At 39.3% G+C, this 24,663-nt stretch overlaps 1 protein-coding gene across 1 annotated transcript in view; it reads right to left on the bottom strand.

Annotated features, from left to right (window-relative positions):
* The window catches only part of GNA12 (G protein subunit alpha 12), a 112,469-nt gene that overhangs the window by 57,766 nt on the left and 30,040 nt on the right, over positions 1–24,663 (bottom strand). The window contains exon 2 of the mRNA XM_012808696.2: positions 3,866–4,081. Within this exon, the coding sequence (XP_012664150.1) occupies positions 3,866–4,081 (216 nt within the window). The remainder of the gene's footprint in view (positions 1–3,865; positions 4,082–24,663) is intronic.

Below are 24,663 nucleotides of genomic sequence, written 5' to 3'. Positions count from 1 at the left end.
ACTCTACCCAGGGAAATAGCTTGAGACTCTGTCTTTGACTTGAACAATGTTTTCAGTTAGCGATATCTTCAAAGAGTCTTGTTTAAAGCACTAAGATCAAAACAAAGGGATGATTACTAACTCACCTTGCACCCACCTTACCCTAATCATTTGCTGAATTTATATCTGGATTAAAAGCTTTCTGGGGATAGGCACACATGGTAGGTGCTACATAAGTGTTGAATGAATAAATGACTATAGGGAGAAATAAGCAGATGAGATTTTGAGGCCCAAATTTCTCACAGTGATTACCAAGAAGATGGATCTTTGGACAAGCCACGACCTCTCTGGGCTCATTTCCATGTCTGTGACAATGCAAGGGATTGATTTATCAAGCTGGGAGGGTCCTCCTAGCTCTATAATCCAATATCCAATGGAATAAGGCAAAGGACAAAATTCTGACCAAGCCATTCCATCATACTGATATCCTAGATGTAGTTCTTACTAAATATTAGTTGCAAATAATCAGCTCTGGATATTTATATTTCCTTCTTCAGTAAATCGTCAATTGACAGTAGCCATTTCCATCCAAATTCTGAATAGATTAAAATCTTCTACCATATCATGTGAGTTTATGAGGGGAAAAAGACTTAACCCCCTAATTGCACACTCAGATATTAATTTGCATTACCTAGTTGTTTCTTACATTCTTGCCCTTTAGATTAAAATTTCCTTTCTGGCAACCACATCATCTACTTCTTTTGACTCTTTCACTTTAACTGTCAAGTTAACTTGTGGAAGAATGTGCAGATGAAAAAGGGTTATTAGCAAAAAGGTCATCTTTAAGATCCCCTAATGGATTTTAAAATTAATGGGCAAAAGCTTGAGGAGAAACAGGGCATTTGCATAGTCTCAAAGTATACCTCTTCAAGATACATATTAACAACATAGAGAAAAATAAAAACTTTCCTTAACCAAGCAACTGAGGCTCACATCACCAGTAAGTGGCCATACGGATATTATGCACATTCTGATTTGATGTTTGGGGCAGGATGCAACATCGTTTCTGTGGTTTTCTTGTCCCAGAATGCATCATCTCATTCTAATGATGAGAAAAACATCAGACAAACCCAAATAGGCACATTCTACAAAGTAACTGGTCAGTGTTCTTTAAGTATCCAGCTCATGAAAGATAAAGACTAAGAGGTTGCCACATACTGGAAGAGACTAAGGGGATATGACAACACAGGGGGGATCTTGTACCAGATCCTGGCATACAAGGACAGAAGACAAAATGTTAAATTTCAATAATGTCTATAGTTTTTTTTTTTTTTTTTTTTTTGAGACAGAGCCTCAAGCTGTCCCCCTGGGTAGAGTGCCATGGCATTACAGCTCACAGCAACCTCCAACTCCTGGGCTCAAGCGAGTCTCCTGCCTCCGCCTCCCAAGTAGCTGGGACCACAGGCGCCCGCCACAGCACCTGGCTATTTTTTGGTTGCAGCCATCATTGTTGTTTGGCGGGTCCGGGCTGGGGATTCGAACGCACCACCTTAGGTGTACGTGGCTGGCGCCTTAGCCACTTGAGCCACAGGCTCCGAGCCATGTCTATAGTTTAATTAATAGTATTGTACCAATCTCAGCTTTCTAACTTTGATATTGTGCTATGGTTGTATAAGATGTTAACAGTAGGGTAAATTCAGTAACAAGTATATGGAAACTGGCTGGACATGGTGGCTCACCCCTATAATCCCAGTGCTCCGGATGGCTGATGTGAGTGGACTGCCTGAGCTCACAGGTTCAAGATCAGCCTGAGAAAGAACAAGACCCTGTCTCTACTGAAAATAGAGCAACTAGTCAGACATAGTGGCATACACTTATAGTCCCCAGCTATTTGGGAGGCTGAGGCAAGGGGATTGTTCAAGCCCAAGAGTTTGAAGTTGCTGTGAACTATGACTCCCAGCTATGTCACCCAGGGTGATAGAGTAAGACTCTGTCTCAAAAAAAAGAAAAGAAAAGAAAAGAAAATAGTAATAATAATAATAAAAGGAGTATATGGAAACTGTACTATATGCAGAACCTCTCAGATGAAATGAGAAAAATAACTCAGTAGAAAAATGTGGACAAAAGACACAAATAGGCATTTGCCAGAAGAAAAACACATATGGTCAGTAAATATATTCAGGGAAATTTCAATTAAATCACAATAGGATATATTTAAAATTACAAAGTGTGGTAACACTAAATGTTGGCATGAGTAAAGAATAACAGGAATGCTTCTCTACTGCTGATAGAAGCATAATTGGTACAATGCTTTTGGAAAATAATTTGACAGCATCTTGTATATTTGAAGATATACATGCCCTGTGGCCCAGTAATTCTATTACAAGGTACACATTCTAGAGAAACCCTTGAACATGTGCATCTGGAGATAACCAAGTATATTTGTAATAGCAAAATAATTGAAAAGTACACTGATGAAAAAAAGGATGAATCCTAGTGTCTCTGTACAACGGAGTATCAGACAGCAGTAAATGAAAGAATCATAGCTACATGCACCATGTGAATAAATTTCAACAAGTTGAGGAAAAAAGGTAAGTGATAGAAGAATACATACGCTACATATTTATGAAGTTTGAAAACCATTAAACTCAAGACTATATTGTTTAAAAATAAATATATATTATAACAAAAGCATTTTCTTATTAAAGATTGGTATAAGTCAAGAAACTCAAATCTTTTAGAAGATTTTGTTCATAGTAGGAAATTAAAGGAAGAAAAGGACTAAGACTTAAAATTTAAGACACTGGGTACAGGCTGGACACCGTGGCTCACACCTATAATCCTAGCATTCTGGGAGGTTGAGGCAAGTGGATAGCTTGAGCTCACAAGTTCAAGACTAGCCTGAGCAAAAGTAAGACCCCCACCTCTAAAAAATAGAAAAACTGAGGCAAAGAGGATCACTTGAGCCCAAGAGTTGGAGGTTGCTATGAGCTATGATGCCACAGAACTCTACCCAGGGAAATAGCTTGAGACTCTGTCTCCAAAAAAAAAAAAAAAAAAAAAAAAGACACTGGGTACTCAGGAGGCAAAGGGATGTGAAAGTCAGTACATTTCTGGATACCCTGGTGGTGCACTAGTATTAGCTGTGTCCTATTACCTTTACCCTGATTATAGGAGAAATCAGATACTTTTCTTTATATACAATTATGTTGAAAGGTCATCAGGTAGACACCAAAATGCAAACAGGTAAAATACCCACTATTTTCTAATTATAGACGCATGTTCCCTAAATGAGTCTAAATGACTGACATGACTAGCCTTTTTGAAACTTTAAGACCTTAAAATGAAAGGACAAATTTGATAGGAAGAACTTGGCAGGGGTCAGATTAGATTCCAAGGCATTGTTTTGCAAACATTCATGATTTGTCCAGATCCATATACCTCAAGCTGGAAAACTGTTTTAAGGGTGCATTAATTTCCTACTATGAACAAGATCTTCTAAAAGATTTGAGTTCCTTGACTTATACCGATCTTTAATAAGAAAAAAATCCTTTTTGTTCCTTAAACAAAAGTATTTATCTAGCCTGAGTGAATAATTCTGCTCCCTCTTGAATAATTTAGTTAGCTTAATTTGTGTTTTTGTCATTGAATATTAGGATTTATAGCAATTTACAGCTTACCTGTACTGCCATACAGTTAGTTTGTTTGTTTAGCAGACCCGGGCCAGGTTCGAACCCACCAGACCTGGTACATGTGGCTGGTGCCCTAACCACTGAGCTATGGGTGCCCAGCCTGCCATATGGTTTTTAAGGAAATTCTACTAAAGGTCAAAAACAGTCATATAAAAAACCCACAGTTATGTAGCCCAAAAGGAAAGCTCACTCACCAATTGGAACTCGCTCCTCCGGCTAAAAGCTTCCCTGATGCCAGAATCCCTCCAGAGTGCACTCAGAGCAGGGACGTACAGCTGAAAGGTGGCAGGCTCCACAGGCAGCCCTGCCTTGTTCTCAAAGGCCATCAGGAACATCCCATGCTTTTCATTTTCAGAATACTGCCAAGGAATACCAAGCTTGTCTCGTGCATCGACAAGAACCCTTGAGCCCTAGGAAATAAAAGAAATAAAAGAGGATTTAATTGCATTCCAAAGACTAAATCACAATAGAGAACATGATACGGGCATCAATTGTCACAAAACAGAAAATTCAAATGCTACCAAATTTGCAAGAAATTTGTCTATTGGTTTGTTTGGTGTGATGTAAAACGTTTTAACTCCTAGGAACATAACCTAATCAAGACAGATGTACAATGAAACCCAATCAAACATACCCCTTACATTAAAAAATATTGAAAAAAGTAAAAAAGATGGATATACATTCATACTACACAAACAGGCCTGCTTTTTGCTATCACTCATTTGAAACCTACTGGAAAGAAGACAAGTGACTGGGGAAAAGAAGATGCAACAAATTCAGCAAATCTCACTGGAAAATAAACCACAGAAGTAAAAAGGATGTTTTAAAAACAACAACAACAACTATAATAGTCCCTGCTTGTCCAGAGGATATGTTCCAAGACCCCCAGTGGATGTCTGAAACCATGGATAGTACTGAACTCAACATGTATACCTTTTTCCCTATATATTCATATCTATGATAAAGTTTAACTTATAAATTATTAAGAGATTAACAATAGGCTCGGCGCCTATAGCTCAACCGGCTAAGGCGCCAGCCACGTACACCTAAGGTGGCGCGTTCGAATCCCCAGCCCGGACCCGCCAAACAATGACGGCTGCAACCAAAAAATAGCCGGGCGTTGTGGCAGGCGCCTGTGGTCCCAGCTACTTGGGAGGTGGAGGCAGGAGACTCGCTTGAGCCCAGGAGTTGGAGGTTGCTGTGAGCTGTAATGCCATGGCACTCTACCCAGGGGGACAGCTTGAGGCACTGTCTCAAAAAAAAAAAAAAAAAGAGATTAACAATAATAACATGGAATAATTATAATAATATACTGTAATAAAAGTTATGTAAATATAGTCTCTCTCTCTCTCAAAAATATCTTTTTTTTTTTCCAGTTTTTGGCTGGGGTTGGATTTGAACCTGCCATCTCTGGTATGTGGGGCTGGTGCCCTACTCCTTGAGCCACAGGCACTGCCCTCAAAAATATCTTAATGTACTATACTCACCTATTTTAGGATCTTAGTGAATAACTGAAACTGTGGAAAGCAAAGTCACAGATGGGGTACTACATACGACTATTTGTACTCCTGGTGTTACTACTTTCATCATCACTGAGATCTAGCAGCTCCTTAATACCAGAAGGATATAACTGTTCCAACTCAAAATGGGTGGGAAAACATACAAATACAGTAAGCAGTCATGAGACAGGAAAAGACTAAAATATAACACAAGCCAAGAACACCACCCACTCAAACAGAAGCCAGGGGATCATTTCTGATTTAATGCTACCATTGTTTGTGATGATGAGAAACTATATTTTTCATTCTTTTGCTTATTTCCTCACTGTTAAAAATAAAGTTAGTATTTTTGCCCTTTTCTTACCTCACAGACAGGGTCAAGGGGATGGAGAACCAGCCTAACTAAAATAGTTTTAGGAAAGCATCCAGCCTGGAAAAAATGCTCCGTCTCAGCCAAAGCTGCCTCACTGTGCAGTGAGTAGGTCTACTTCATGACTCTAAGATTAATGTCTCAAAATCAGCCAAATAAGATCTATGAAAGTTTCTGAGTTCTGAGGGGGAATACTGAGTACTCTCTTGTGTGATCAACACTGGGTGCATGCAGAGTAGCAGAAGACTCTGAGAAGGCAGTCAAGTGCGTGTCTTCCTGCCTGGAAAAGGCTTCCTGTCTCAGTGTAGTGTCTGGGACTTGGAACTACTGAGAGCAGCACCTGATCCAGGACAAAGAACACCAGGGCCAGGTGCCTACCTAACATTTAACCTTTTATTTCTTTTTAAATAATAGATCTATCATGATATAATTCACATACCATACAATTTACCCACTTAGAATATGTAACTCAGTGATTTTTAATTAGCACTTATCCTAAAATGTTTCATTTTCATCATGGCAGAGGAGATGAATCAATTCTTCCCTTTTCATATCTCCGTTGCAGCATCAGTTTGGTGCCTGTAACTCGATTCTGCCTCAAACCATTGAATCAAATGTCACAAAGACCAAAAAGAGCAATTATAATCTCTCCTCTAGACCTACATGACCAGGACCGTCTGGTTGGAAATGTTCCTAAGTATTCCCTCCTCATGGCCTTGTCTGTCTGCCACTAGACATGCCCAGTTCTATCAATCCAGACATTTGTTCAATGCTAAATTAAGGAAAAACACTGAGCCAAGTACTATGCGGAAAACAAACTAAGTAAAAAGCAGCGTCTGATCTCCAGAAACTCAGACTCTGGCTGGAGAGACAGATATATGGGTTTAAAAAACAAACAAACAAAAACGTTAACACCTATTCATAATAAAAACTCTTAGCAAACTAGAGATAGAAAAGAGAACTTCCTCAACTTAATACAGAACACTAACAAAAAATGTATAGCTAACTTCATAAATAATGATGAAAGACAATGCTTTCCCTCTAAGACCAGGAACAAGATAAGGATGCCCACTTTCAAAGTTCTAGCCAGTGGGATAAGCCAAGAAAAATAAATAAAAGACCAGACAGAAAAAAAATTAAACCTATTTGCAGATGAAATGATGATCTACATAGAAAATCCCAAGGTCTACCAAGAACACTCCTAGAAGAAACAAATGAATCTAGCAAGGTTGCAGGACATAAAAATTAACACAGTCAGGCTTGGCACCTGTAGCACAGTGGTCACGGTGCCAGTCACATACACTGAGGCTGGTGGGTTCAAACCCAGCCTGGGCAATCTAAAACAACAATGACAACTACAACAAGAACAAATGAAAAATAGCCAGGTGTTGTGGCAGGTGCCTGTAGTCCCAGCTACTTGGGAGGCTGAGGCAAGAGTTGGAGGATGCTGTGAGCTGTGACACCATGGCACTCTACCGAGGGTGACATAGTGAGACTCTGTCTCAAAAAAAAAAAGAAATTGACACAGTCAATTAAAAGCCATTTTTTAGGCTAATCAAGCAAAGCAGTGGGAGTAATTTTTTTTTTTTGTAGCTACTAGCAATGAACATGTGAAAACTAAAATTGAAATACTATCAATAATCACTTAAAATAAGTATAACTCTTAACAAAATATGTATAGGACTTATATGCTGAAAAGTATAAAATGTTGATGAAAGAAATCGACGATAAAGGAAGTTGAAATTATCACTCTCCTTTAGTGTAAAGTAACTAAGACTGTTTGGTACTGGTGAAATGATAGACACAGATCAAGGGAAAATCAAGAGATAGCCCCACAAAAATGAAGCCAACTAATTTTTGAGTGCAGAAAAAGAAAGATGCAAAAGCAATTAAATAGAGGACGAATAGTCTTTTCCACAAATGGTATTAGAGCAACTGGACGTCCATAGGCAAAAAAATAAAAAATAACCTTGACCCAAACTTCACAGCTTATACCAGATTATCTCAAAATGTAAAACTATAACATAGAAGAGTATCTTCAGGCTTGTTAAAAGGTCTTAGTGCATGACTTATAAGAGGAAAATACTGATAAATTGGACTTTATCAAAACTAACCACCTTTGTACCACAAAAGACCCTTTTAGAAGGCTAAAAAGAAAAGTTATAGACTGGAAGAAAGTATCTGCCAACCACACATATCTGACAAAGGACTCATTAGAATATACCAAGAACACTCAAACCCAATAGTTAAAAAGCAAAAAGATACAAAGATGTTTCACCAGAGAACACACCCAGATAGCAAATAAACAGATGAAAAAATGTTCAAGATCACTTAGACATCAGGGAAAAAGCAGGCAAGACCTTGATATAGTATCACTACACACCTATTAAATCAGCTAAAATAAAGAATACTAACAAAATTAAGTGCTGGTGAGGATGCAGAGAAACCAAATCTCTTATGCATGGCTGGTAGGAATGTAAAATGGTATTACTGCCACTCTGAAAAATATTTGGCAGTTTCTTAAAAAATTAAATATGTGCTTATCATACAACCTAGCAATCTCATCCCAGAGAAATAAAAACTGATATCACACAAAAACCTGCACATTCATGTTCATAGCAGCTTTGCTCGCAATAGCCAAAAACTGGCAACAAACTATGGTACTGCCATACCAGGGAATATTATTCAGCAATAAAAAGGAATGGATAACCAACACACAACCTGGACAGACCTTAAGGACATCATGCTAAGTGAAAAATGCCAATTTCAAGCAGGCACATACTATGTGCTTCTATTTATATAAAATTCTCAAAATGACAAAATCATAGAGATGGACAAGAGATTAGCATTGCCAGAGATAATGAAGAAGGGGAGGGATAACTAGCAAGGGGTGGCATGAGGAGATCTGTGTGGCCTTGATTGTGGTGTTGGTTATACAATCTACAGGTGATAAAAGGGCACGGATGGCTCGGTGCCTATAGTTCAGCAGCTAGGGTGCCAGCCACATACACTGGAGTTCGCAGGTTCAAACCCAGCCTGGGCCTGCCAAAACAACAATGACAACTACAACCAAAAAATAACCAAGTGTTGTGGTGCATGCCTGAAGTCCCAGCTACTCAGGAAGCTGAGGCAAGAGAATGGCTTAAGTTCAAGAGTTGGAGGTTGCTGTGAGCTGTGACATCACAGCACTCTACTGAGGGTGACATAGTGAAACTCTTATCTCAAAAAAAAAAAAAGCATGAAGCCACATGTGCATTATGCCAATGCCAATTTCCTGGTTTTGATCCTGTACTCTAATTATGTAAGTCATAACTATTGGGGAAAACTGGTTGATACTTCTTTCTACTATCTTTGCAACTTCCTGTAAACATATAATTATTTCAAAATAAAAAGTTGTTTTAAAGTTAACTAGCTTTCATAGTAATGTATCTTCTAATGATGTGGCATGGAGACTGAAGATTACCAGAGGCCAAAGAAAAAGAGATTAGTAGGAAAAGGTGTGACATGGTAAAATCCTAACTGGAGATGGGTCCCAACTGGCTTTTTGAAGTATGGGTTCATTTAAACATGTGGCAACAATAGATCAGAACCTAATTTAGAGGTTCTAATTTAAACATGATTTAAATAAATCCTGTTTTCTTCTGATTCCTGCCCCTAGGTCCTTCCCATCTCCTACTTTCTTTGACTATATCCCACCAAACTCCTGCCTTCCTAAAAGGACAAAGTCAAAGAAGGTCAAGAACTCAAAGAAACAAAGGTGATTCCTATTTTCTACATTATACACAGAATAAATTATCTGAGCTTGTAGAAAGTAGCACAGATTTCTCTGGTGAGGTTTCTGGCATAGGGTCTCAGCACCTTCATATAAATCAGACAAAAGCTCCCTGTAGTCAAGGCAGATGCATCCCAGCCTGGCAATGGGGGCTTGGATAGGATCTCAGCCTCCCGCCCCGGCCCTCCCAGTCAGGTCACCAGCCTACCCTCATCTGTGAAGGCCTGACTCACATAATTTAGACAGCAAATTGGGTCTGATCCACAAGATATCTTTTCAGGTGCTATTTTTACACATTAATAAGTTTAGCTTCATAAGCAGTATGACCTCACTTACAAGTTGAATCAAATCTATAACCCCTGGGAAGTTTCACTGTTATCTATTATTAAAGAAGAAGGCAGGGAACCAAAATGGACTCAGAAGCCTAACAGTCACTTATAAAGATTATTTCTAACACTGCACAAATTTGGCCTTTCTCAATTATTGGGGTACACACAGTTTTGACTTTAAAAAACACAAAACACACAAAACTGGCCTATCCAATAGCAGTCTGTATCTCCGCTGCACAATGCCACCTGAGCAAACTGGACCTGGTCCAAATTAACTGCACTGACACACAAAGAAAAGACTCCTTATTTATCTTTTTTAATACCCAAGGAAGATGGGAAAAGTGCAGACGAACTTTGAATTAAAACAGTTAACTACTGTTCACTTTCTGTATCTTTTCCACTGGGAGGAAAAGGACATCAAGGAAAAAAAGTCTCTTTTCCCTTTTAAATTAGTAAAACATTGCTTTCTGTCCACTTGGTTGTGAAAATCCAAAACTGAGTTCCAGGGAAGTTTTCTACTTTTGGGAATGTACTTAAATACTGAGTTCACATTTTCTTCCTTTTGAGAGAGATATGTAAGTGCTCATTGGAGCTTAAGGTGTTTGGCAACATTGTATTTACTATACTTTTGCAGAACTGATAGATACACATTTTGACATCATTAAATAGAATTGCTAAGGACTTAAAATACTAGTATATATCTTGTAATATATATCTTAAAATACTAATATATAGGAGGCATATTATAAAAATAAAACATTTTGCCCCATCCCTTTCCAATAAAAGATAATTTCCTTTTTTCTTTTCTTTTCTTTTCTTTTTTTTTTTTTTTGTAGTTTTTGGCTAGGGCTGGGTTTGAACCTGCTACTTTTGGCATATGGGGCCGGTGCCCTACTCCTTTGAGCCACAGGTGCTGCCCAAAAGACAATTTCCTAAAACATAAAAGCCAAGAAAAATCCTAAAACTCTTACACTTAAAAAAAAAAAAAAAAAAGACGACAATTTACTTAAGTCTCTTTAATGACTATGAGGAAAAGTCCTGTCAATAAACAATGTTACTGAAGTATTAATTTTTCCAATAACTATATATTTTATTAAGTTACTCAAATATAAACAGTTAAAGTCTCCAGCAATTTGATGATTTCATCTCAATATAATGTAACACTTCAAACTGTTCAAAGAGTGTATTTTTAAGACAATTTATAAATCCAGCGATTTAAACTTGTAGTCAAAGAAAAGATTCTCCTGTCTATTGGGGATGTAGATTTTGGGATAAGGAGGGGTTAGGTTTTACTGGATGAAGACCAAAAACTGCAAATACTGTTATCTCATTTCAAAATAGATTTTGTTAGTTTAGCCCCTAATCAAACCAAATCTATTTAGATTAGTCATTCCTTACTAAAATCTTCCCACAATAAATACTAAAGCTAAGATAGGCATAAAATGCTAGTAGATAATAAAGCTTTTTCTATAGGATGAAATAGTTACATTAAGAAAATTTTAAGGGTTTGGGATGTTCATTCAGTTAGACAACAGCATGTGTACTCAGAAAGCTGTTTTTCAAAAACCCACTAGGCTGAGTTGTTGGCCTTTGGCAACCGTCCAAATAAAAGAAATACTTCCAGAAATGTAAACAGGATGCATTTCTTTAAGTTGATGTGAGAAAGGACTGACAGTGCTTCTCCGTTTCTCTCTAAAACTGAAGTGCAGGACAGCTTCTAATTTAAAGGTCAGAGGAAAAGTGACAAAGGGCAGCAGTGAGCAGCCATGCCAGTCACCCGAACTTCCACTATTTTCCAGTACAGAGCTGGACAGCCTCCTTGTCCAGCTCTGTCCCCACCATGACTCTTTGTGTTTGCTTTCTGGAATAAATGTGCTGTTCCAGTGGAACAGGCACACCATTTCTCTAGGAAAGCCACCTCCAAAGTTCCACCAGCAATTGTACTAAGGGCTCACCTCATGTAGGAAAAAGTGCCAGGTAATGGGGCAAAGATCTGAAAGGAGGTAAACTTGGCTCCTGTTCTGAGAGCTTTCAAGATAATCCAGCAGGACAAAGCATACCAGAAGACCAACAAGAACATCAGACACAGATTCCACAGATAAATCCCACAATGGAGGCGGAAGAACAAGCAGGAACAGGCAGAAGCGTCACTACTGATGAGAAGCCTAGCATAAAGAAAGACTGTGGCAAGCTAAGAAATTTGGGGGTTTACGCTATAATAAACAGGAGACAAAGGTTTGGGGAAAGGAGCACAACCAAGTCACAGCCTGCCCGAAGACCCTCTGGTGAGTGGGACAGATAGCAGGGGAGCAGCTGGAGGCAGGACAAAGAAGGTGACTCTGAGTGCCCTCACCAGAGAAGCCCACCATAGGATGTGGGCTAATACCAAGAGAACTGAATTTGCTCAGACATGCAGAGCAGGGAAGGCAGCGAGAACCCAGTTTGTACAAGGAGAACACCAAGGCTCTCCCAAGTTAAATCCAGAGGAGACAACAGCTTGGGAGAGGTGACATTTGGGTGAGTTTCTGGTGAATTTAATTGAATAGGACAATGAGAAATCCAAGCCAAAATTTTTAGGGAACAGATGGAACTAGGGGAAAACTCTGGGTTTGGAAGTACACAGGAGAAGCGAACTAACATTAGCTTTTTTCAGGTGCCTAGAAAAAGTTTTCTTGAAAGTCAAAAGAAAAACAAAAACAAAGAGATTCAACATCAGTCCAGTTTCCTCAGAGCTCCTAAACTGGAATGTGAAAATCCATACTACATTTCAGAACCCAAGAGCCAGCAGGCTGGAAACTTCTAAAATCACCTCCGGGAGCCATGAACAAACCAACTTTTTTCTCTTCTATTCTTTCAGGTGTCAAGTTATAAGCTTCAGAATCTTCATCCACTAAACATTTCGCTAAACAACACTGGCATGTGAGGAAATGAAATCTTCCTGTTAAGTATAGAAAATGCTAAAGAAATTTGAGAATACTAAATATTCTAAGGGGAAAAAGGCCTGCAAACACTACAAATAGGTAACATCGCTTAACTTGCTAATTCAGCATTCTCAAAATTCAAGTTAGGAACCACATTGTGAAATAATTTAGCAGACACTTTTTAAAATTGAAAATATAAGGAAATGGTAAATATCTGACTAAGTTACAAATAATAAAGGCTTAAGGGTTTCATTAGAATCTTTTTAGGCAAAAAAGATCCATTTATATGGAAAGATATAGATGGATGGATATGAATATGCATGAGTATGCATATACACACATGTAGGTACACTGTGTTCCAGTGGTAAAACATTTTTTTTCTCTAGACTATAATCTGGCTGCCACGGGGCCAAACCCTCCTGGATGAGCCTACACCGAGGCTGGCCCTTTCTCATTCCCCACCACTCCAAATGTAACAGAACTGTGCTGTCAAAAGTCCAAACAGCCATGAGCTGGGTTTTGTGGAAAACTGATATCAGAGTTGAAAGATGTGTGAGGAGGTATAAAAACACCTTTGTGAAATCTTTTGGGGGCAGTGTCACTTGATCGGTTTGGATGAAACACACATTCTTGACCCATTTTGCAGGGCCACCACGAATTACAAGGTGTAGTCTGGGAACCATGAAGTGGCCACACAACATTTTCTACCTCAAAAGACACTGAAGAGAACATGCAGTCAACATTCACTTTAGAAAGACTGCCTTTTGGCTTCCCCAAACATGATGTGTGCAGTTTGTGGTAGCACGTGCACCCATGCAGTGTTGATTAAAACCCTCTTCCCGGGGCAGGGCCTGTGGCTCAGTGCGTAGGGCGCCAGCCTCATATACCAATGGTGATGGGTTGGAAGCCAGCCCTGGTCAAACTGCAACAAAAAACAGCCAGGTGTTGTAGCAGATGCCTGTAGTCCAAGCTACTCGGGAGACTGAGGAAAGAGAATCATCTAAGCCCAGGAGTTGGAGGTTACTGTGAGCTGTGATGCCACAGCACTCTACTGAGGGCGATAAAGTGAGACTCTGTCTCTTAAAAAACAACAACAACCAAAAAACCTCTTCCCAGCCGGGCACGGTGGCTCACACCTGTAATCCTAGCACTCTGGGTGGCAGAGGTAGGTGGAAGTCAGGAGTTCTAGACCAGCCTGACCAAGAGCAAGACCTTATCACTACTAAAAATAGAAAAATTAGCTGGGTGTTGTGGTGGGAACACCAGCTCGGGAAGCTGAGGCAAGAGGATTGCTTAAGTCCAACTGTTTGAGGTTGCTGAGAGCCATGATGTCACAGCACTCTAATCTGGAGTGACAGAGTGAAACTCAGTCTCAAAAAAAACAAAAAACCCCCGGCTCGGCACCTGTGGCTCAAGTGGCTAAGGCGCCAGCCATGTATACCCAAGGTGGTGGGTTCGAATCCAGCCTGGACCCGCCAAACAACAATGATGGCTGCAACCAAAAAATAGTCGGACGTTGTGGCAGGCGCCTGTGGTCCCAGCTACTTGGGAGGCTGAGGCAGAAGACTCGTTTGAGCCCAGGAGTTGGAGGTTGCTGTGAGCTGAGATGCCACGGCACTCTACCCAGGGGGAGAGCTTGAGGCTCCTGTCTCAAAAAAAAAAAAAACAAAAACCCCAAAACCCCCTCTTCTTTAATAACTCCTTTCTTCCAACCTGATCAAGCTTGGAGTCTCAGCACATTGTGGTAAGTAAAGGCTCAGAGGTCACAAAACCATATATTTTCCCACAGAGCTTTAAATACTGATTGAGGCATCAAATGAATGAGCAAATGCAGACATGCATCAATGTCAACCTGTTGACCACAAGGCTTAGAGAAGCAATAAGCATATGCACCACTTGTCACACTAAGTGCTTGCTGTATGAATGATGCTGTGCTAAGTGCTTACCATCATCAGCTCATTTAATCCTTAAAACTCTGTGGGGTGAACAATATTTTGCCCATTTTACAGATGAGAAAATGGAAGCTCAAAGTCACATAGCTATCAAGCATGATTTAGCGATTCTAGAGCCACAGAACAAACTCTCTTCTATACCATTATAGGTATATCTGAGGAGATGAGGCAACACAGAAGGAGGCAGGAGGCAGCTGTCTCACCTGCTGTTTGCATTCACACAACTAGCAGCAGGTACAGAGACCAGAACCAGATCTGAGTTGGCCTTAGAAGACACATTTCTAGTAATCTCCAGGATGTTTTTTAAAAATGATAACAAAAATCTAGAAGTATGGGATATACTGGCCTATATCCCATATAGGATAGTTAGTCTGGCTATCTTAGAAGAAATTTCATGAGTTTATTTACTACTTTAATCTTCAAACAGTTAAAAAACTTAATTCATCTAAACTATGTCAGCAGCTCAGAATTAGAACATCCTAAGGCTGCTCTATCCTAGTCACAAGTGGCTACTGCCGTAGGAATTTGGCTCCTATGAACTGAAATATATTATAAATATGTACTGGAGTCCAAAGATTTAGTATGAAAGAGAAATGTAAACTTCTTAATTTTGTTTACATTGATTACATGTTAGACTTATGCTGTGGATATATTGGGTTAAATAAAATATATTATTAAAATACACTTTACCTCTTTTTTTACTATCCTTAATGCTCGTACTAGAAAATGTAAAGTGCACAGATAGTAGGTAACAGTTCTAAAAATAGAATTTGGCTTTAATTACAAAAAGAATATATTTTTACTGTAGAAAATAGAGGAAGTATAGAAATGCATAGAAAAGAAAATTGAATCCTCAAGAATATCACAACTTAGAAATAACTGTTATTGGCTTGGCACCTGTGGCTCAAGCAGCTAAGGCGCCAGCCACATACACCTAACGTGGCGGGTTCGAATCCAGCCCGGGCCCACCAAACAACAATGATGGCTGCAACCAAAAAATAGCCAGGCGTTGTGGCGGGCGCCTGTAGTCCCAGCTACTTGGGAGGCTGAGGCAGGAGACTCGCTTGAGCCCAGGAGTTGGAGGTTGCTGTGAGCTGTGATGCCATAGCACTCTACCCAGGGGGATAGCTTGAGGCTCCGTCTCAAAAGAAAAAAAAAAAAAAGAAATAACTGTTATTAATGTGTTGGAATATTATCTGTCTCATTCTTTACAGAAATTGTTTTTCTCTTCATGTAGGTATATAAACATTTATATGTAGTAATCCTTTAAAAACATTTCTAGCGATACACTTTCCCATATCATTAAACACTGAAAAATTTCAAAATGTGTAATAGCTGTACAGCATATGGGATGTGCTATAATTAAACTAAACCCCCATTGCTGAACATCTGAAATATTTCTGATGCATGGAAAATATAAACAACAATGTAAGGAACTCCTTGATACATACAAATTTTCATATATATGACTACTTTCTTATGATAAATTCCTACATATTGAATTATAAAACTTCTAGGTTAAAAAGTATGCACGCATTTTTGAAGCTTTCAAAAAATATTAGCAAATTAATCTCCATAAAGCTTGCATCAAAAAAAAAAGGTTGCATCAATTTACATATTCATACTTGGTAAATTTTAATTGTCCTTTAATTTCTCCCAAATTGTTTTTCTTTTTTCTTTTTGAGACAGAGTTTCACTATGTCACACTCAGTAGGGTGCTGTGGTGTCACAGCTCATAGCAACTTCCAACTCTTGGGCTTAAGTGATTCTCCCATCTTAGCCTCCCAAGCAGCTGGGACTACAGGTGTCCACCACAGTGCCCAGCTATTTTTTTGTTGTAGTTGTCATTATTGTTTAGCTGGCCTGGGGCAGGTTTGAACCTCAGTGCATGTGGGCAGTAACCAGTGTGCTATATAGGCTGTGAGCCCCAAATTATCTTTTTAATTGACCTATTTGTTTCACAATAACTATTCTTCAAAAATATTTACACAGTCACATTCTCAAGCCATACCTCAAAGAGAAATCACAATAATTAGCAATTGAAAATGAAGCAAATTTAGTGTATGTATACTGACAATGAAAAAAGAGGAAATCAATAGACATTTGGCTTCTATACTTCAAATAAGCTTTTCTACATTTTTATATTTATATTCATCATCCTTCTAAGTCTCATTAATAAAATAGCCATTAAGTAATAAATAATAGATTAAGTAACTGTTAGAAATGAAAATGTCTAAATTTCCCAACCACACTTGAGTTTCTCAAGACTCTTGTTTCCAACTAGAAAACTAAGCTCATTCAATACTTCCAATAAAACTTTCCATATTAAAGGATAAAGAACAATTTAAAACAATCTGAATTCTTAGAAGAAGTTTCAAAATCAGGAGAGCCTTGGATTTGGTGGGGGAGTTAACATTAGTTACTGCCTATATAAACAGAATTTTCTTGAATATTAATGAAGCATTAAAATAAGGTATAAGAGAAAGATAATAGCCAAAATAACATACCAGCTTGCTCAATGTTATCCCTCACCTCTACAACTATCGGGTGGAAAGTTCGAAGCTGGATATAAGATGGACTGAAGAAAAGTTTAAAGAAAATAAAATTACTAATTTGCTCTATACCAAAACTGATCAAAAAGTATACAAACCAAACATCATTAGTGTTTCAATTAATTTTTCATTGGAAATCCCACCATATATATGATGATTCATCATTAAGGTTAACAAATATTGGCCTATACTTCATTTGAAAAAAAATTAGTTGTATACTGGGTCTGGAAATTCCTTTTAAAGCCATTCCCTTTTCATATGTCAAAGGTAAAAGAAAAAAGCCTGTGGTCAAGAAAAGTTCAACCAAAAAGAAGAAAGCTTAATTTACTGTTGCAGGTAAATTAAAACTGCAAACTGATAAAATTTAGATATAAGACCAATTTTCACAGTAGTACCTCTGTATGTTACTCTTTTTAAAAGTATATAAATGCTCCTATGATTAATAAAATACAAATAATCTTTTAAAAGCATTACTGAATTCAAAGCAGAGTTCAATTATCATCCCTTCTCCCCAGTCAACAGATGCTATAATTATAATCACTGCCCTGTAGGGAAATGCTTTGATGTTAGAAAGGGTCAAACCTAAGAGGGGAGAGGATCTCTTATGAAGTACCTGGCTTAATTTTTCAGGGTTTGCTATTCATGTCTTAATCTGGTTGGGCTGCTACAACAAAATACAAACAAGAGAAGTTTCTTTCTCACAGTTCAGGAGGCTAGGAAGTCTAAGACCAAAGTGCTAACAGATTGGGTATCTGGTGAGAGTCACTTCCCGGTTCATAGATGGTACTTCCATCTGTGTCCTCACATGGTGGAGTGAAGAAACTGTCTAGAGCCCCTTTTATAAGGGTAATAATCCCATTCTTATGGGCTCTGCCCTGATACTCAATCACCCCTCCAAAGGCCCTATCACCTAATACCATCACCTAAGGCAGGGGTCCTCAAACTTTTTAAACAGGGGGCCAGTTCACTGTCCCTCAGACTGTTGGAGGGCTGGACTGCGGGCCCTGGGACGAGTTGGCTGCTAAACAGGACAGGCAGTGGTGGCAAAAACACCCAGCAGGCCAGATAAATGTCCTAGGCGGGCTGCATGTGGCCCGCGGGCCGTAGTTTGAGGACACCTGATAAGGGGTTAGGATTTCAACACATGGATTTCGAAGGGACACAAACATTCAGAACATAGTACTGCAGATGGGTAAAATAATAGTAATATCCCTAACAATAACCATGTCATATCCTTTAGGAGGAACTTAGCTCTAGATCCTATTAGTGATATTTTTTAAAAAGTTGGATCTCAAGTGATGGATCCCAGTAGTCACTGGCAAGATTATGAAAAAAGATGTGGAGGTAGGCCCCAGAATGCTCTGATTCATCAGGGACACCTACACCAGCAGCCAGGCCTTTAGACAGTAGGTCCAGAGAATCAGAAGAAATGGATGATTCTGGAGTAGTCAAGTGAGGGGATCTCATCTTCCAACAGCATAAAGTGAAGAGAATATAAAATCAAATATAGACTTATAGGTAAATCAGGCCAAGAGCCCCTGGATCGGGCAAAGTGGGGTACAGGGGAGGACCTTGAGGTCCAGAAAGGTTGGCTCAACTCCTAAATCAAGTAGGGATGCCTTCTCTTTATTACATTTACTGACACTTGGCTCTCTGCATATAACCAGTGCCTTCCCTCCTACCAGAGCACAGTAACTATGTCATACTCAGAGGTGAACTGGCAGATGTTATGTCAACTTACATGGAAGATGAAAGAGCAACAGAGCTATAATAACTAGTTTCTCAAATGTGGCAGAGAGAGCCCAGAACAATTAGTAAGTCTGCCTTTTATTACTCAGATAAATTTTATGTCATGACCATTGAAGTAACTTCTATCAAATTTTTGTTAACTGTGTAGACATCTTAAAAAATCAGTTGAGAAGAGACATCAAAGAAAAATCAATTTACCTGAACATGTACCACTCATATTTAACATGGTTATAAAGTAAGAAAGAAGGATGATAAAACAAGATTTATTTTTACTGATAGGCTCCCAATGAGCAACACTCCCTTAAACGCTATTGGTCAACATTGACTGAGGTGATTGTGCCAGTCTGACTAGCAGCCCTGCCGGGCTCAACAGTCCACCAAGGCCCCCATGCGCTGCTGAAACAGGGCTCCCTTCAGATGGATTCTACTAGCTATGGAAAAAAAAGCCCATTAGGTCATGGTGGTCCCCAATGCTCACTTCTCGAAAAACACCTTCCATTAAAAGCCAGGTGAAAAGTCCCATTTCACTTCCATATGAAATGGAAGAAAATCTGTTTTAAATACACAAAGCATTAGTTGAGTGTAGAGGGAAGCTTCCAGAAAGTTTCCCTTGTACTACAGCTTCTAAGCGGAAGTCAGAAAGGATTCAAGTATAAACAGGACCAGCATTTCAAACTATTCTTTATCAGAAGCCTGAAGACTGAGTGAATCCTTGTGTTACTAATTCCACGAAAAAACTAATTTCAGTTTTTAAGAAAGAATTCTTCGCATAAGGACTCACATTCGCTTTTCCTTAAAATTATGATAAATCTCTCAATTTTTCTTTTTTTTGGTCTACTTTCTTTTTCTTCTAAAGTGGCTAAGATACTTGCAGAATCATTAGACTTTGGTGCTTTGCTGAAATCAGGGGACTTTGTGTCCTGTTCAGTCACAGCCACTTTCTGTGACTGTGCTCTCCCAGGGCCACTTGGGACATTTATCACAAACCACACAGACATTTATCGCAAACCTTGTCTGTCCACATGTTTAGAAAACTCTAACTAATGATGAAGCTGGTAAACAAAGTGTAGTTATTTGGTCTTTTTTTATGAGTTGAAGGATAAACCCATACAACACCAAAAGAACTTAGTGACTTTTAAAATGTATAATAGCTGCTTTACCTCCAATAACAAGAGGTTATGGTTTATGTTTTCTAGCTCTAAGATGAAACAAAGTTTCAAAACTATAAGTATATATGAGCTTTGCTGGAATAGAATGCTCTTTCTCAGTAGAGTGATGCTTTTATTTTTTATATTATTAAAAAATACATGCCCATAATACAAACTTTACTGGGTACAAAACAGTATGAAGGGAACAGCTTCCCTCCTTCCCCAGAGGAAAGAGAAATTCCCAGACATGGGAGTTTGTATAAAGGGTTAGACAGACCTCAATGAATCACTGTCTGACTCAAATGAAGCACACCGTATAGGAAGCAAGGCCAATATCCACTATACCTCAAGAGGAAGAAGCTGGGGACAAAATGACTGTTATTCTAGGAGAGCTCTCAGATGGGAAAAACCAAACATGCCCAATGCTGAGCAGACCAATCTGTAAAGGAAATAAAAGATGGAAATGGAGGCAATCAGCCAGTGTGAGATGTTACACTGAAACTAGAGAAGTAGGAAGCATTCGCATTAGTTATGAGATTTTGAAATTGGAGGCTATGCTTACCTCTGCCTGTCTACAAGGACTCCTTGTCTACAAGATGGGAAACACAGAGATTGTGACAGTTTATTTCATATGTCAACATAACTGAGCCACAAGATGCCCTCATTAAACACTGTTTCTGGGTGTGTCTGTGAGAGTGTTCCCGGTGACGTCAGCATTGGGACTGGTGGGCTCACTAAAGTGGACTGCCCTCCCCACTGTGCATGGGCACCTTTCGGCATATTCAGGATCTGAAGAGAACAAAAGGCAGAGGAAAGACAAATCCACTGCTCTCCTGCCTCTCTGCTTGATCTAGGACACCTCACCTTCTCACCCTGGGACTGGGATTTCTACCATCAGTAGAACCACCACTGGTGTTTTCAGGCCTTTAGACTCATACCAAATTACACACTGGCTTCCCTGCATCTCCAGCTTGCAGACATAGATCATGGGACTTCTCAGCCTCCATGACTGTATGAGCCAAATACTCAAAATAAATCTTTTATAATCCATATACCCTGTTGGTTCTGTTTCTCTGGAGAGCCCTGACTGATACAGAGATCAAGGCCAAGCGAAGCTGTGGCCAGGGAAAGAGCTGAGTCAGACTCACCCTGGACCCTGGTTTGCAATCACTATATGCTCAGCACAGCAGCACTTTCAGTTTCTATCCAGCATGATTCCTGAACCACACGAATCAACCATGGAAATTAGGTTATCCTAAAGAGTGTCAATAATCTAAATTAGAGACAATTAAACATATCGGAATAAAGCCCCCTCTCAACTTCATCCAAGCTTATAAATAAAATCAAAGTCACAAACCAAGACTTTAGGACATTTATTTTGCAACCATAAAGTCTTTTTCAAAAGACTTTCTCAGCGAGGCCTTACCTGACCATCCTATTTAAAAACCTGAATCTCCACCACAAAACTCCTATTTCCTTTTCCTGCTTGATTTCTTTTTTCCATGGCACAGAACCTCAGAGTTAGAAGGAACTCTAAAAGGCCCTGTGTCAGTCACTCTCCAGATATAAATTCCTTACATATATAAAACAGCCTTCTACAAAAGTTTATCAGCCTACGTCTAACACATGTTCTAGAAAGGATTCCTAGACTCACCCAGAAAACCTCATAAGCACCCTCCTATGCTCTCCTCTGGCACCTGTTTATGCCTCTTCTACTCCATAGCATGCTGATATTATTTCTAGGTATCCCTGCTAGGCTGTATGCTAAGTATATGCAGTCTCTGAGTTACAAACATCCAACTTATGTATAACTTGCACTTATGAATGGAGGCATTACAGGTAAAAGGTAAATGTACCTCTTATATGAACTTGCATATAAATTCAACTTAAGAACAAACATACAGAACATGTCTCATTCCTCACCCAGTGTATGGTGCCTGTGACACACTTGCCATTTCATTTCTAGTCCCTTCCCTATTACAGGACCTCCACACTCAAATCCTTCAATCCAGTCCAGTTCATCCACCAAAGTCACCAGGGGCTCAGTAGCAGGCAGCAAAGACACAGCAAGTGAATAAGAAGGTGCAGCCCCTTCCCTCAAGAGGCTTACATGTTAGGGGAGGTGTAATATGAAAAGCAAATCAATAGAAAAATAAGTCAAAACTGAAGTCCAGCAACTGTGATTATCCTCTAGAAGAAAAAGCAACCCACAGACAGAAAGGAAAGGCGGCTGCTCTAAGTAAAAAGGGTTGTCAGGGAAGGCCCCTAAGAAGGTAACATGTGAGCTGACTTTAAGATAAGGAGGAGGCAGCCAGCAGGCAGCAGGAGGAGTCTTCCTAGTGGAAAGAATCTTGGGAGCAAAGGCCTTGAGCTTAGCATTTTTGAAAAACTAAACAAAACATCAGAGAGGCTGGAGGATGTGGGGGAGAAGATTCTAAAAGGAGTGGTGAGCACAGGACTATCACGGTGGCCCAGGCCCCACGTGAGTCTTTTGGATTTTTCCTTGACTACTGTTTAAAAATATAAAGTATAATTTAGGAATAGGAGAGATTTAATGTCAAACTATTATTTTATCAAAAAATCTTTGAAAGTCTGCCAAAGTAGACAAACTGCCCATTTGGGAGCCTGGCAATTCAAGTTATTCATTTGCCTACCTATAAAAGGTGAAGGCACATTCAGATTTTTCTGTAATCTGTCAAGAATATAACAAAACTGAAGATTCTACTTAACCTATGCCCTAATCACCAGAATTAGGGGAGAGCAGAGCTTCTAAGAAATTGTTTTTTTATGTTTACTAGCAAATTTAAAGTTCTAGCATTCACTGTTATTCTGTGGTCATCTGAGACTCTAGTCTTAAATAGCTGATAATCCAGTCTGAATTAGTTTCTCCCCATTCCACCCCAGGCCAAAAACAGCTAGGAGCTGGAGGGAATGCTGTTTTGCCTGTACCACTAAAACAAGGAGCTGGAGGGAATGCTGTTTTGCCTGTACCACTAAAACAAGGAGCTGGAGGGAATGCTGTTTTGCCTGCACCACAGAAACAAGGCAGACACTTCTGCCTCATCATCTCCTGCAGGGCAGGTGGGCCAACCCATTTCTCCAGTTTTTGTGTAGTGTGGAAGCTAGGCATGGTTTTTACAGAAGAACATTTGTAGTTGATTTGATGGTAAGGAACATCAACTTTGAATCCCAACTAAGTGAAATATTATGTCTCTTGCAAAAAGAATTCCATGCTTCTAACTGGTATACCGGTCTTACAAAAAATACTACTCTACTGTCACTATTATGTTTTGAATTTCATCAATTAAAAATGTGCAGGAATTTGTTTTCTCTTTTATTCTATAGGTGCCCAAATAATACCCTTGATTTTGCCTTTTGGCTTGCAAAGCCTAAAATATCCACCATCTGATTAATCTACAGAAAGTGTCTGCCAAATCCTCAGGCTTTGGCATCTTCCTCCCCAGGTGAGTCTATCTCACGTTAACATCCAAGTGTTCTCTCCCCAAACGAGTGGTTCTCTGTAAGAGCTATGCCTGAGAACTGCCTGGGAGAGTTTTATAGCTTACAATCTCAAGACTGCACCCCAGATTAATTATAATTAAATCAAGGTCTCTAGGGATGGAGCCTAACTAAGCCAAGTACCTCCAAGAGCCCTCATGTGATTTTACTGTCCCCATCTGCTGTCAAGCAAAACCAGATAGTAACAGGCTTGCCAAGAAAAAATGAAAGATTTCATGTTTCTTAATGTGAAGCCCCAGTAATCCAGCTACACAAACACAGTGGATTTTTCATTTGTCTAAAATAAGGAATACAGTCTTCAAGTTCTGGAAGTCTTCAAGGAATACAGCTCTTCCTTAAGAGCCTTGTTAACTAAGCATTTCCATGAGAAGTAACAGTTGACAGCACCCAGCAAAGCGGGAACTGTTTATAGCTCTGACCCAGTAATTCCACATCTAAGCATATATCCTGGGGAAACTCTGGCCACAGTACCCTGTGAAATGTGGACATGGACACAGAGGGCAGCACTGTTGGTAGCAGAGAACATGGTAAACAACCTAAATATGCTTTAGTAGGGGGATGGATTGCAAATTATGGCAAGTAATGGGATGGCTTAAATGAACTGTATGTATTAATAGGCACAGAATGCAAACATAATGCTGAGCACATTAATTTTTTAAAGGATACATTCAAAATGATATCATTTATATAAATTCTTAAAAACAAAAAATATTGGTTATGGATTTGCATATAGGTAATACAAGTACAAAAATATGAATATTGAATAGATAGCCAGTTCATGCTGGTGTCTGGGGAGGGGCAGGGAAGCATAACAGCAGCAGTAAGCAGCAAAAACAATACAAGGCTAAAGTTAATTTAACACTTACTATGTCTAGGCACAAGTCTGGCAAGCATTATTAACCCATTTAATTCCACACCAGCCATGAGACAGCTATAATTATTATCTCTGTTTCACAGATGAAAAAGTTGAGGCCAGTGAAATGATGAAAAATATGATATGCATTCCCATGACCTCTTAGCACCCCCACTGCTCTCACCTAATTGAACAGTCTGAACCATAGGCAGGCAACTTCCCTGTCTGCCTTCTCTCCCACCACCTACTTCCCATCCCTGCTCTGTCTACATTCCCCACTTAGCACACAGGATGGTCCTTTTGAAAATACAGTTGGATCATTTCACTT

This window comes from Otolemur garnettii, unplaced genomic scaffold, assembly GCF_000181295.1.
Source record: "Otolemur garnettii isolate 467f Iridium unplaced genomic scaffold, OtoGar3 scaffold00092, whole genome shotgun sequence".
Classification (NCBI taxonomy): domain Eukaryota; kingdom Metazoa; phylum Chordata; class Mammalia; order Primates; family Galagidae; genus Otolemur; species Otolemur garnettii.
Note: the sequence above shows the minus strand (reverse complement) of the source record. Positions and strands in the feature narration are given on the sequence as shown.